This window comes from Myotis myotis, unplaced genomic scaffold (genome assembly GCF_014108235.1).
Source record: "Myotis myotis isolate mMyoMyo1 unplaced genomic scaffold, mMyoMyo1.p scaffold_m19_p_1, whole genome shotgun sequence".
In the NCBI taxonomy this organism is placed as follows: domain Eukaryota; kingdom Metazoa; phylum Chordata; class Mammalia; order Chiroptera; family Vespertilionidae; genus Myotis; species Myotis myotis.
The window spans coordinates 59,715,041-59,727,980 of NW_023416313.1; the positions used below are offsets into that span (position 1 = coordinate 59,715,041).

At 38.5% G+C, this 12,940-nt stretch overlaps 1 protein-coding gene across 9 annotated transcripts in view; it reads left to right on the top strand.

The window, feature by feature from the left end:
* The window catches only part of HERC3 (HECT and RLD domain containing E3 ubiquitin protein ligase 3), a 97,046-nt gene that overhangs the window by 28,060 nt on the left and 56,046 nt on the right, over positions 1–12,940 (top strand). For all 9 annotated transcript variants that reach the window (XR_004972754.1, XR_004972751.1, XR_004972752.1 and 6 more), the window contains 2 exons: positions 8,362–8,521; positions 12,789–12,865. Coding sequence is in view for 6 of the 9 variants with exons in the window: in XM_036339497.1 (XP_036195390.1) it covers positions 8,362–8,521; positions 12,789–12,865 (237 nt within the window). In the remaining 3 variants the exon portion in view is untranslated. The remainder of the gene's footprint in view (positions 1–8,361; positions 8,522–12,788; positions 12,866–12,940) is intronic.

Genomic DNA, 12,940 nt, shown 5'->3' on the forward strand with positions numbered 1-12,940 from the left:
CCCCAGGTAACTGGGGAGGCTGAGCTGCTGGGCCCTACAGGACACCTGGCACGCAGGGCCACTCTATCAACACAGGGAAGCTGCCAAAATGCGGAGACAAAGAAACAGGTCACAAATGGCAGAAATGGAGGAAAGCAAACGACTGGATATAGAGTTCAAGGCCACGTTTATAAGGTTTTTCAAGAATTTTATGGAAACCGCCGATAAATTTAATGAATCCCTCAATAAGTATAGTGAGACCATGGAGGACATGAAAAAGGACCAACTAGAAATTAAGCATACACTGACTGAAATAAAGAATAATTTACAGAGATCCAGCAGCAGACAAGAGGATCCCAAGAATCAAGTCAAAGATTTGAAATACAAAGAAACAAAAAATACCCAACCGAAAAAGAAAAAAGAAAAGAGATTCCAAAAATATGAAGATAGTGTAAGGAACCTCTGGGACAACTTCAAGCGTACCAACATCAGAATTATAGGGGTACCAGAAGGAGAGAGAGGGCAAGATATTGAAAACCTTTTTGAAGAAATAATGACAGAAAACTTCCCCTACCTGGTGAAAGAAATGGACTTACAAGTCCAGGAAGCGCAGAGAACCCCAAACAAAAGGAATCCAAGGAGGACCACACCAAGACACATCATAATTAAAATGCCAAGAGCAAAAGATAAAGAGAGAATCTTAAAAGCAGCAAGAGAAAGACAGTCAGTTACCTACAAGGGAGTACCCATACGACTGTCAGCTGATTTCTCAACAGAAACCATGCAGGCCAGAAGAGACTGGCAAGAAATATTCAAAGTGATGAATAGCAAGAACCTGCAACCAAGATGACTTTATCCAGCAAAGCTATCATTCAGAATAGAAGGTCAGATAAAGAGCTTCACGGATAAGAAAAAGCTAAAGGAGTTCATCACCACCAAACCAGCATTATATGAAATTTTGAAAGGTATTCTTTAAGAAGAGGAAGAAGAAAAAGGAACTCTTACCATTTGCCACAGCATAAATGGAACTGGAGAGCGGATAAATACCACATGATCTCACTCATTTGTGGAATATAATGAACAACATAAACTGATGAACAAGGACTGATCCAGAGACGGAGAGGCATTGATTGGACTGTCGGGACTTGGAGGGAAGGTAGGGGAGGGTGGGGGTAACGGGGACAGATCAACCAAAGGACTTATATGCAAGCATATAGGCCTAATCAATGGACATGGACAACGGGGGGGGGTGAGGGCATGAGCGGGGGTGGGGGGGGTGGGGGGTAGAGGGTAACGTGGGGACAAGGACACATATGTAATATCTTAATCAATAAAAAATATATTAAAAAAAATATGATTTACCTCATTAACATTTGAGAACTTTCCATGAAGTCTAGTCACAATAGCATCTCAGCCTGTTAACTTTTTTTTTGAGGAGGAGGGGTTAGTTATTTATACTGCTAGAAAGAGAGTTTAAGGCCCTTTTCCCTCCTCTTTTCAAAGGAGAGCTTGCAGAGAATCTTTAACAATTAAAAAAAACCTGTTTCCCACTTTAGATCGTTTAGTGATCAATCTGTGTACTTTATCATGTGAAAGGAATCTTTTATTGATTTGGAATTGGCCTAGTGCTATATGAATAGCGCCAATCATGGTTAAATAGATTGTGATGATTGAAACAGCAAGTTCTACCTTCTGTCTATACAGAACTTGGAGGATATTTGGGCATAAAGTTAAAATAGGGAGTTGGGGAAGGTGGGGACCATTATACCTTGAGGCTGCAAGTTCCCTGTTTTTCTCCAAGGAGGTGTAGGCAACACTGATCTCCTCCAGGCCAGCTGGAAACAAGAATGTTGGGAACTAGGAGAGAAAGGAAAGATAGAAAAAATGGAGATAGTCATGCTGAGCTCACCATGAGGCACACATTACATCAGTGGTTCTCAACCTTCCTAATGCCGGGACCCTTTAATATAGTTCCTCATGTTGTGGTGACCCCCAACCATAAAATTATTTTCGTTGCTACTTCATAACTGTAATTTTGCTCCGTTATGAATTGAAATGTAAATATCTGATAGGCAGTATGTATTTTCATTGTTACAAATTGAACATAATTAAAGCATAGTAATTAATCACAAAAACAATATGTAATTATATATGTGTTTTCCAATGGTCTTAGGCGACCCCTGTGAAAGGGTCGTTCGACCCCCAAAGGAGTTGCGACCCACAGGTTGGCGATCCACAGGTTGAGAACCGCTGCATTACATGTTCTTTCTCCTTCATATGCAGGAAAGAAGACTGAAGTAATTATGGAGTGTTTTTATATATTGTGAGGTAGCATATGATAGGGACACCTCAAACCAGCTGGTCATGAATGAGAGGTTGGAAGTTTTCTGTGATGTCTTCATGAGTGCTAGCCCATGCTTTACCTTTCTGTTTGTTATTCTTCACCAAGAGTAGCTTTTGAAGCAGAAAGACTTTAGTGAATACCTTTAGTATTTGCAGTATAGCAACATTAGTGGTGAACAATGAATATACTAGTCATTCTGGTTATTTCATGCTCTCCCATTGGTTACTGAGGGTAAAACTTATATTGACGAGATGCCTGTTTTCTTTCTTACTATTCTAATTTATCTATACATCTAAAAGCCTAAGCGACCTTTATGACAGAATGACTGGAACGACCGGTTGCTATGATGCACACTGACCACCAGGGGGCAGACATTCAATGCAGGAGCTTCCCCCAGCCTACAGTCCCCCATCGCCGTTGGGGCCTACCGGCCAACCCCCCAGTTCCTCCCCCTGGCCAGCAGGCCCCCATCTCTGGATTGGGGCTGGGCCCCTGGGCTGGGAATGGGAAACTGGGGGTGGGTGGTGGCAGTTGGGGACCCTTTCTGGGGGGGGGGGGGGGCAAGGGCCGGCTCCCTCCTGGGGGCCGGCAGCCAACCTCCTGGGTCCCTCCCCCATCCTCCCCCTGGCTGGCAGGTCCCGATCACCTGGTTGGGGCTTGGCCCCAGGCTGGAACGGGGAACTGGGGGTGGGTGGTGAGGGAAGGAGGAGGTGGGGAGGCAGGGAACCTGATCGGCCCTGAACACTGGCCAGGCCTAGGGACCCCACCCATGCACGAATTTCATGCACTGGGCCTCTAGTTTGTCATAAAGCATCTGCTACCCTCTCATATGGTGGGGGATTTGTTTTTTTAGGTTTTGTAAATAGCTGCTTTTTATATTTCTAAACTGACAAAATGTAATTAAGAGTGGGAAGGGGTGGACCAGTGCCCAGAGAGCAATGAGTGATATTTCTCTTTCTCTCTCTGCCCCCTCCTTCTCTCTCACCTGCGCAGATATAGGTTGAATGGGGGAGGGTGCTAGTACATTTCACCCATGGTTGGGCAGGGTCACTAGACCTACAGAATTTCTTTTCCTTATCATTTTATGAACTTAAGAAAAACAGTAAATCTCACTGTCATCTCTTAGCTAAATCACTTTATGGATTACCATTTAACTGCCTTGATTTAGGTATTTTGGGTCAGCCCACTGTTTCAGGTTTGTTCAGTTTAAATGAACCATTCAGTTTGGCAGTGTTCCAGCCAAAGGGAGCTGTTGGGAGAACTTCTTAGGATTGATCATGAGTGTCCAGCCAGGAGAGCTTCAGGCTTTAGTGCCTGGGGCCGAAACCAACCAGTGAAACAAAGCTCTGTGATTGGAAAGACTTGAGGAGCCAAAAACTTCGAGATAAATGAATCCTTTACTGTTTTAGTTTAAGTGGCTACTCTCTGTCCCTTGTTTTGGACTGGCCATGGCAAGGCCAGACCCACGAGTCAAGAAGAAGCCATGCTTTGGGTTTCTTTCACTTTTACTGTTGTTCTCCTCTTTGATGCATTTTTTATTCTGAATTTTGCTCTGTGTAATTTGCATATTTATATAAAATAGTAGGGCACTTTGACTTTTTTTAGGCTCTTATGCAGAATTTATTTCTGGTGAAGATTGCATGGCTGCCCAGGTGAGTCAGACGTATGATAACGAGGTATTTCTGCCCTCGCTGGTTTGGTTCAGTGGATGGAGAGTTGGCCTGGGGACTGAAGGGTCCCAGGTTCGATTCCCGTCAAGGGCACATAACTTTTAAAAATGAGATCATATTATAATACTTCTTTGTAACATTCATTTCCTCTCAATATCTCATGAATATTTTTCTATGATGATCATGTTCATACTGATGTATATTAGCCTTTTAAAAGAGTGCGTATTTCAACTTATAGTGTATAATCCCAATTTACTTCTAATTTTTTTCTGTTAATAGCAGTGCAGTGTACAGTATTTCTTTATGATATATTTATTGAAATTCAACTGTTGTATCAAAGACTATGCAAAACTCTAAAGCTTATGGAATACTGTCAAAATGTCTGCCTTAAAGTTTGTACTGATAGATAGTATACTAACATTAGGTGTCTACTATTTACTTTATTAGGAGATAAAGGTAGGATTTTTATCATAATTTTAATTTTTCAGTTCTTCATTTTTACATAAAAGCTAATAAATATGTTATCTCTCTATCCTTTGATTTAATCAAAGACAATTTTTCCATTTACCACAGTTTAAATGGTTAATCAAAAATAGGGACTTTTTACACAGCCTCTTTGAAAAGAAGTGGACTAGCAAGTATTTTGTTGTGATTACACATCAGCTTCCAGTTACATTTTGTGATTTAGTATAAAGAGCTTTTTATTATCTTTTGGGTCAGTCCATGGGTTTTGGCTGCCTTCCAAGGAAGCCAAAGTTAAAATATTTGAGCTCTAAGGAGATAGAATAGTGCTATTGGTTAACTGTAGTATGTGGTAAAAATTGGGAGGGTTTGGTTTTTATTCTGGATGAGAACAAATGTTTATGAGATAAACATGTAAATTGGTCTCTGCTCCTAGTTCCTGGCACAGAGCTCCATAAAAACCCTCATAATTTTCTAAGTGATAAGAGCACTCTATAAGCATCTCTTGTTCTAATATTTGTTTTTTTTTTACCCCATTCCTGGCACAGAGCTTCTAAAAAACTTGTACATTCCTAAGTGATAAGAGCACTAAGAGCATCTTTTGTGCTAATGAGGTGATTGGGTGGGCTCCTAGATGGGGGCTGGTCACCAGAAAGACCAAGCAGTGGTGAGGGTGAGGGCAGGATGGGGGAAATGAGGGGACATTGGGGGGATAAGGACACATTTGTAATATCTTAATCAATAAAGGGAAAAAAAATAAAAATAAATAAAAAAGATGAGAATTTTCAGCCCCCACCTCCCATTCCCCAGAGATGGGAGAGGGGCTGCAGCATGTGTACGTGAGGAAGCCTCTTGTAATAAAGGAGACATATAGAAGTGGGGAAACTGGGATTTCTTAACAATGTCCTACTTATATTAGTGGATCTAACACAGATTAATTTATTTTTCTAAATAGACCTATCTTGGTTCTGTCACTTCTGATTGATGCATTTTTTGAAAATGTTTTAGTTTCTCCATTCCCGCTGTAAAGGATGATGATGCTTTGAAATATTCATGAACTCTTCCAGTGATTTTGAAATAATCAGTTTGTTTTCTCCTTTTACTAGGAATCATAGTATTTTAATGTCCGAGACTTCCTTAGCAGTCATTTGAGACATCTTAATGCTGTTTGCATTTTGGTATTAAAGACTTTATATAGTCAGCAGGTGTTTCCTAGCATTTCTTTAATGTGAGGCAGTGTTCCTGTAGTTTATACTCTAGTTCTTGTAGGTACCCATGCAGGCACTCTGCTGCTGTCATTGTACAGGAAAGGAAAGCTCTGTGAAGGTTAAAGCAGCTATGGTAACATCTGAGCTGACCTTAGTATTTTGTGCCTGAGCATTAAGATTTCAGTCTTCTTGGAAGGGTTTTGAATTATCAATTGGAGGACTCAGGCAATTGCTATACAAGTTATATATACCACTGTATCTCCACCACAGAGGTCCCTTCTGCTTTTAGGATTCCCTCTCCCAGAGGTGTCAGGTAGTTTCCTAATTTACAGTCTTTCTCTTTTAAAATCCTTTTAAGGCATCATATTATGCATGGTTGGCAAATCTGAGTTCCTGAAAGTAACTGAGTCACTACAGCTGGTTTTCTTCTGACTAGTGGCATACTAATGACTAAAAAAAGCACAAATACTTCTTCCTTCTCATTGCCTGTGTCAGGCCTCCATATGTTCTAATTCAGTATATTTGGTTTCTTGCATCTAAAAGCATACATGGTAAATTTAGATTTATGGCTTTAAGAATAAAATATCCTAAACAGGATTTTAGGAATCTGTGGGACAAGAACATTCATATCTTTGGAGTCCTAGCAGAAGAGGAGAAAGAATGTGGTGCTGAAAATAATAATGACTGAAACATTTTCAAATTTGGCAGAAGAGACATAAACCTACAGATTCAAGAAGTCCAGTAAACCCAAGCAAGATAAGGTCAAAGAAATCCACATCCAGACAGGCCAAAATCAAACTTGAAAATTAAAGACAAAGAGAATATTTGAAAGCAGCCAGAAAAAAAAAACATCTTACCTACACGGGGGTGATTATTGAAATGACTGTGAATTCCATCCCAGAAACTATGGAGGCCATAAGTTGTACTATATATATATATATATGTGTGTGTGTGTGTGTGTGTGTGTGTGTGTGTATGTATGTATATTTTGTTAATCATCACCCCAGGGTATTTTTCCATTGACTTTTATAGAGAGTGGAAGGGAGAGGGAGAGACAGAGAGAAACATTGATGTGAGAGAGAGAGACATTGATTGGTTGCCTCCTGCATGAACCCCAACCAGAGCCAGGGAAACTTGCAACCAAGGTACATGCCCTTGACCAGAATTGAACCCGGGACCCTTCAGTCCAAGGGCTGATGCTCTGTCCACTAACCCAAACCGGCTAGGGCAGTGGTACAGCATTTTAAAATTGTTAAAAGAAAAGAAGTCAACCCAGAATTCTGTATCAAGCAAAAATTAGCTTTCATGAATGAGTGTGAAACAAAGACATTCTCAGGTGAAGAAAAAACTAGAAAATTCACAGCCAGCAAATTTATTCTAAACAATAGCTAAAGGAAGTTCTTTAGCAAGAAAATGATACCAGGAGGACTGTATTAGAACATCAGGAATGAAGGAAGAGCAGTAGAAATAGATGTCTGGGTAAATATAATAGACTATTCTCTTTTTGAGTTCTTTAAAATACATCTCTGATGGTTGAAAGCAAAAATTATATCATTGTGTCTGGGTAAATATAATAGACTATTCTCTTTTTGAGTTCTTTAAAATACATCTCTGATGGTTGAAAGCAAAAATTATATCATTGTGATGGAGTTTGCAATGTATGCAGATGTAATATTTAAGATTACTAGAACTTAAAGTGGGAAGGGTAAAGAGATGTATATGGTGGTAAGGTTTCTACATTCTACTTGAAGTGGTAAAGTATTGATTCTAAGTAGACTCTGTCTCTGGATCTTCTTTTGTTCATCATTTTATGTTGTTCATTATATTCCACAAATGAGTGAAATTGTGTGATATTTATCTTTCTCTGACTGGCTTATTTCGCTTAGCATAATGCTCGCCAGGTCCATCCATGCTGTTGCAATTGGTAAAGTTCCTTCCTTTTCATAGCAGCGTAGTATTCTATTGTGTAGATGTACCACAGTTTTTTAATCCAATCATCTGATGGTGGGCACTTAAGATTTGTTTCCAAATCTTAGCTATTGTAAATTGTGCTGCTGTGAACATAGGGGTGCATGTGTCCTTTCTGATTTCTCCATGATTGTTTTTACTTTCTGTAAAATGTTTAGTTTTTTCTGGAATAAATTATTCCTCCCCCTCCCCCCCTTGGGCATAGTAACTTCTGTTTTGTCTGACAGAATTGTAAAACTTAATTTAAAACTCATAAGATTGTGTTTCCTTTTTTACCTTGGAGACATTCTCCAACTTTGCCGCATAGGTCTGCTACATAGCTGTCTTGGAAATACTCTTTACCTCGCCTATGCAAAATTCTTTTTTTAAAAATATTGAATTTATTGAGGTGACATTGATTTGAAAAACATACAGATTTCGAGTGTACAACTCAATAAAACATCATCTACACACTGCGTGGTGCACCCACTGCCCCAAGCAGTCTCTTTCTGTCCCCATTTTCCCCTTTTTTATCCACCTCCACCTAGCCCCCCACCCTCCTTTCCCTGTGGCTATCACCACACTATTGTCTGTGTCTATGTTACATATATTTTTTTTTGCTAATTCCTTCACCTTTCATCCTGACAGCCATCAGTCTGTTCCATGTATCCCTGCCTCTATTTCTATTTTTTAAAACCTAATTCCTGTTTCTGGGCTGTACATTTTCCTCCTTTGGTTTGGTCTCTTTCAGAGCAAATTGGAGCGTTGGCAGATCAGCATATTGTCCATGTGGCGTGTGGCGAGTCCCACAGTCTGGCCCTCAGTGACCGGGGCCAGCTGTTTTCTTGGGGTGCAGGAAGTGATGGTCAACTGGGACTCATGACTACTGAGGATTCAGTGGCAGTGCCCAGGTAAGAATGTCATAGAAAGGAATCTGAGTTTTCAAATGTCAATTGTTGTAAATATTATTTCCTGCTGTTGCTTTGTTAGACATCTTGTTTTAGTTTCTGCTTTCTTCATTTAATTGCTGCTTCTTTGTGCCACTGCTGTGCCTTATATTGTAGAACTTGTCATAAAAATTGTAATTATTTACAGAAGTGTATATCTCAAGTTAAAAAATGTGAGTAGTTTGGGAATGTACTTTATTTATTCTAGTAGCCTAATTGCTAACAGTGCTTGGAACTTGATACATTTTTGAATTTAAAAAAGCATCTTTTCAAATAACCTTTCACATAATATTGCAAGCTTAAATCAAATACTCAATTAAGCACTTTAAACTAGAGTCACAAGGCTGACCTTTTATTCTAATAATAAACCAAATTACCCAAGCATTAAGAACAGCTAAAATACCAAATATGCATAAGCTGTTTAACACAATAATACTAATACAGTGGTTTTGAGTCTCTAAAATAATTTACTTCTAAATCTTAGATGATTTAGCTAAATATCTAACAGATGCTTCACCACTAAAAAATAATACAAAATATTGAAGTTACTTTCAAGTGGACTTTTTGTGGGTGATGTGCCAGTTTGTTGAGGGTTTGTTTTTTAAATATGTTTTTATTGATTTTAGAGAGAGAGAGAAAAGGAGAGGGAGAGTTAGAAATATCAATGCATCAACATTTATCGGCTGCCTCCTGCACACCCCCTCCTAGGGATTGAGCCTGTAACCTGGGCATGTGCCCTCACTGGGAATTGAACTAGCTGCTGAGAACCAAGATCAACAGCAATTAATATAAATTTGAGAAGTCCGGTCAGAAGGCTGAATTGGGCTCTTTGATATTCATAGGGTGAATATTTGCATTTTATTACCTACTGCTGAATCAATGGCCTAAAGCAAACTCCCCCAACCTGGTAATCTTACTTTCTACTAAACAATCACCTTTGACATGTCTGTTTGCATTCCTAAAAAGCAATTGTGTATTCTAGTAAATAAAAGCATATGGTACAGAAGACTCAGTGGAACTTGGTTTCTTGTACCAGCTCACAACTGGCTTCCCCCATAATTTCAAATTTATATTTCTTGTCTTGTGTTTTAATTTGCGCGTCAGCCCTTTCTCCAAGTGTTTGAACCCGAGGCCACACGGGCTGTGGCTTCACACTACCTGTTGGAACATGGTTCGGAGCTCAACCACTGAGCCATACTGGCCGGGCTGTTGAGGATCTTAATGATCAAAGAGGCCACCAGTTTATTTCCACCATTTAATTCCTGTATTTTTTTTTTATACTACAAATATATACATACCCCTTTTGTAGTACTTGTCATGTTCTTTGTAATTATTTTAGTGACTATTTCTAGTACAAAGCTGGGAGCTCTTGATGGCAGGAGATCTGGAGCATTCACTTTAGCACCACCTTTATTAAGGGTGCCCAGCACATACATTGCTCAGCACAAATATCTTTAATAAATGGCCTCTCTTTGGACCTTGCCCAATTATTGTCCCCTTTAAAGGACAATGTATTCTTCTTTCTTTTTGCCCCTTTTAGATTTTTGTTTTTTTAAACAAAAGCTGTTTTAAGGAAAAGAGGAACATGGAGGTAAGAGTGATTTGATTCACTTCCTCATTTAGAATAGGTAATGTCTCAGATTCATTACTTCCAAAAATTAATTTAATTTTGGAGGAAGGAGAGTGATAATAAGAAAAAGGGGTGGTATATTTTAATGAAATTGTGGAAAAGATTTATAACATTAATAACAAAAGTATTACATTTGTTGATGCTAAAGAATCAAGGCTTTTAGTGGCATTTCATTTCTGAAAATGAAATAATCTATGTTATAGTAGCAATTTAATTTTCATTAGTTGTGTCTAAATTATGGATGACTCTTGAGACTTTGGTTTATGTATAATTTTATATTATAACTTAATTAAAATAAATTTATTAATTAGTAACTTAGTATTGTGGAAAGTAACATAGCTTTGAAGTCAAATAGCCTCAGATACTAATACTGGCTCTATTACTTATTAGGGGAATGACCTTGGCAAATTAACTTATCTAAGCTTCAGTTTCCTGACTTAAAAATGTAGTTATGTATTGTGTGCCTTTACAAATTTATTAGGAGGATAGATGAGATGAGTAGGTAAAACACAGTAGCCCGGCCAGCATTGCTCAGTGGTTGAGTGTTGACCTGTGAATCAGGAAGTCACGGTTCGATTCCCCGTCAGAACATATGCCCAGGTTGCGGGCTCAATTCCCAGCTCAAGGATATAATTTCCCCATTTATTTTTGTCCTTTTGACCTGCTTTCCTTCTGTAACTGTGGTTGTGAAGGTTGTGCCAAGGGTAATGTTGACCCATAAAGGAACAATTGTGGAGAATTTGAGTGGAAACTGGTCAGAAAAAGGGCTATTGCTGTGTAAATTTCTGAAACATTGGTCTCTTAGTCAGTAACTAATGGTCCAGCTTTTAAAAAAAGTGGAGTTATAACAACTATTGACACATGCAGCAACTTAGATGAGTGTCCAGGGAATTAACTCTGAGTGGAAGAAAAAACAGTCCCAGAAGGTTACCTGGTGTATGACTCCATTTACGTAATATTCTTGGAATGACTAAATTTTAGAGATGGAGGATAGATTAGTGATTGCCAGAATCTAGGAATGGGGGAGGGAAGGAGTAGTTACGGAAGTACAACACCGGAGAATCCTTGTGGTGTTGGGACTGTTCAGTATCTCGACTATGATGGTGGATACATGAACATACACAGGTGATAAAATTAATACACACTCAGAATGAGTACAAGTAAAACTGGGGAAATTGGAATAAGATTGGTAGATTGTATTAATGCCAGTATTCTGATAAGACAGTTTTGTAAAATGTCACCATTGGGGAAAGCTAGACAAGTATATAAGGGATCTCTCTATTATTTCTTACTACTGTATGTGAATCTGCAATTATCTCAATAAAAAATAGTGGGGTACCATTTGCTATTAAATGCATATGCAAACTCTATTTTAACTTTCTTATATCTGAAAAAATAAAATATTAACAAAATTGACAGCTACCAAACTGATATCCGCCCGTATCTATTTCCTAAAATACCCCACTCCAAGGGCATGTCCATCTGACGCCTTTATTTCTATGGCATCACGTAATGAAGAGGAGTGTGGCAACTTGGGGACGTTAAAATAGAGAGCAGGCTTCCCAACTCTCTGGGCAGTGCAAGGTACCTTACATGTTTTTTTTTTGGTGTTTTTTTTTTAATTCTCACCCCTGTGAAAAAGGTACTGTTCTTACCTGTCTTTACACAAGCAAGCAGAGGAATGCAATTTGAAAAGTAATCATATGAAATCAGGATTTTGGAGGCATTGTCCTTATTATTATTTTTTAATTGTGGTAAAAAACACACAACATAAAATTTACCATCTTCACCATTTTTGATGTACTGTAGTTCAGTGGTGTTAAGTATATTCACATGTGACCAATCTGCAGAACTGTATCTTGCAAAAATTAAGCTCTATACCCATTAAACAACAATTCCCCATTTCTCCTTCCCTGAACCCCTGGCAACCACCATTTTACTTTGTTTCTATGAATTTGGCTATACAAGGTACTTCATGAGTGGAATCATATTATACAGTATTTGTCTTTTTGTGACTGGCTTATTAGTTAGCATAATGTCTTCAAGTTTCATCCATGTTGTAGCATGTGTCAGAATTTTTTTTCTTTTTAAGGCTGATTAATATTCTATTTATATGCCATATTTTGTTTATTCATTCATCTGTTGATGGACACTTGAGTTGCTTCTACCTTTTTTGGCCATTGTAAAAAATGCTACTATGAGCGTGGGTGTACAAATACCTCTTTGGGACCCTGCTTTCGATTCTTTAGGCTATATACTCAGAAGTGGAATTGCTGGATCATGGCATTGCCCTCATTTTGAAAGTCATTCAGACACTAACCATAGTCGCTCTGTAGCTTTATTCCATTTGTCCCTGAAATGGAGAAGACAGGTGGGAATTAACAGAGGGTGTGGTAATGGGTTTATGTGCAGAAGGTTTTTTTTTGTGTTTTGAGGCAGGAGATAAGTGAAAGACCTAATAGAATTATATCATGCAAGATTATATATTTGATGTTTAAAAGTCTTTTAGGAAAGATGATGTTATTTATTACAACTGTTTTATTTAGGTGGGAATATTGTTTGTGAATGTCCTTCTTAAGAATAAAGTCTTTTCTGTTTTAGATTAATACAAAAGCTGAACCAGCAGACAATCTTACAAGTTTCCTGTGGCAACTGGCATTGCTTGGCTCTTGCAGCTGGTAATGTAACATTGAAATATATGCTCATATTAAGTTACTATTGTGACCAATTCTCTTTGCATTTTTGTGTGATGT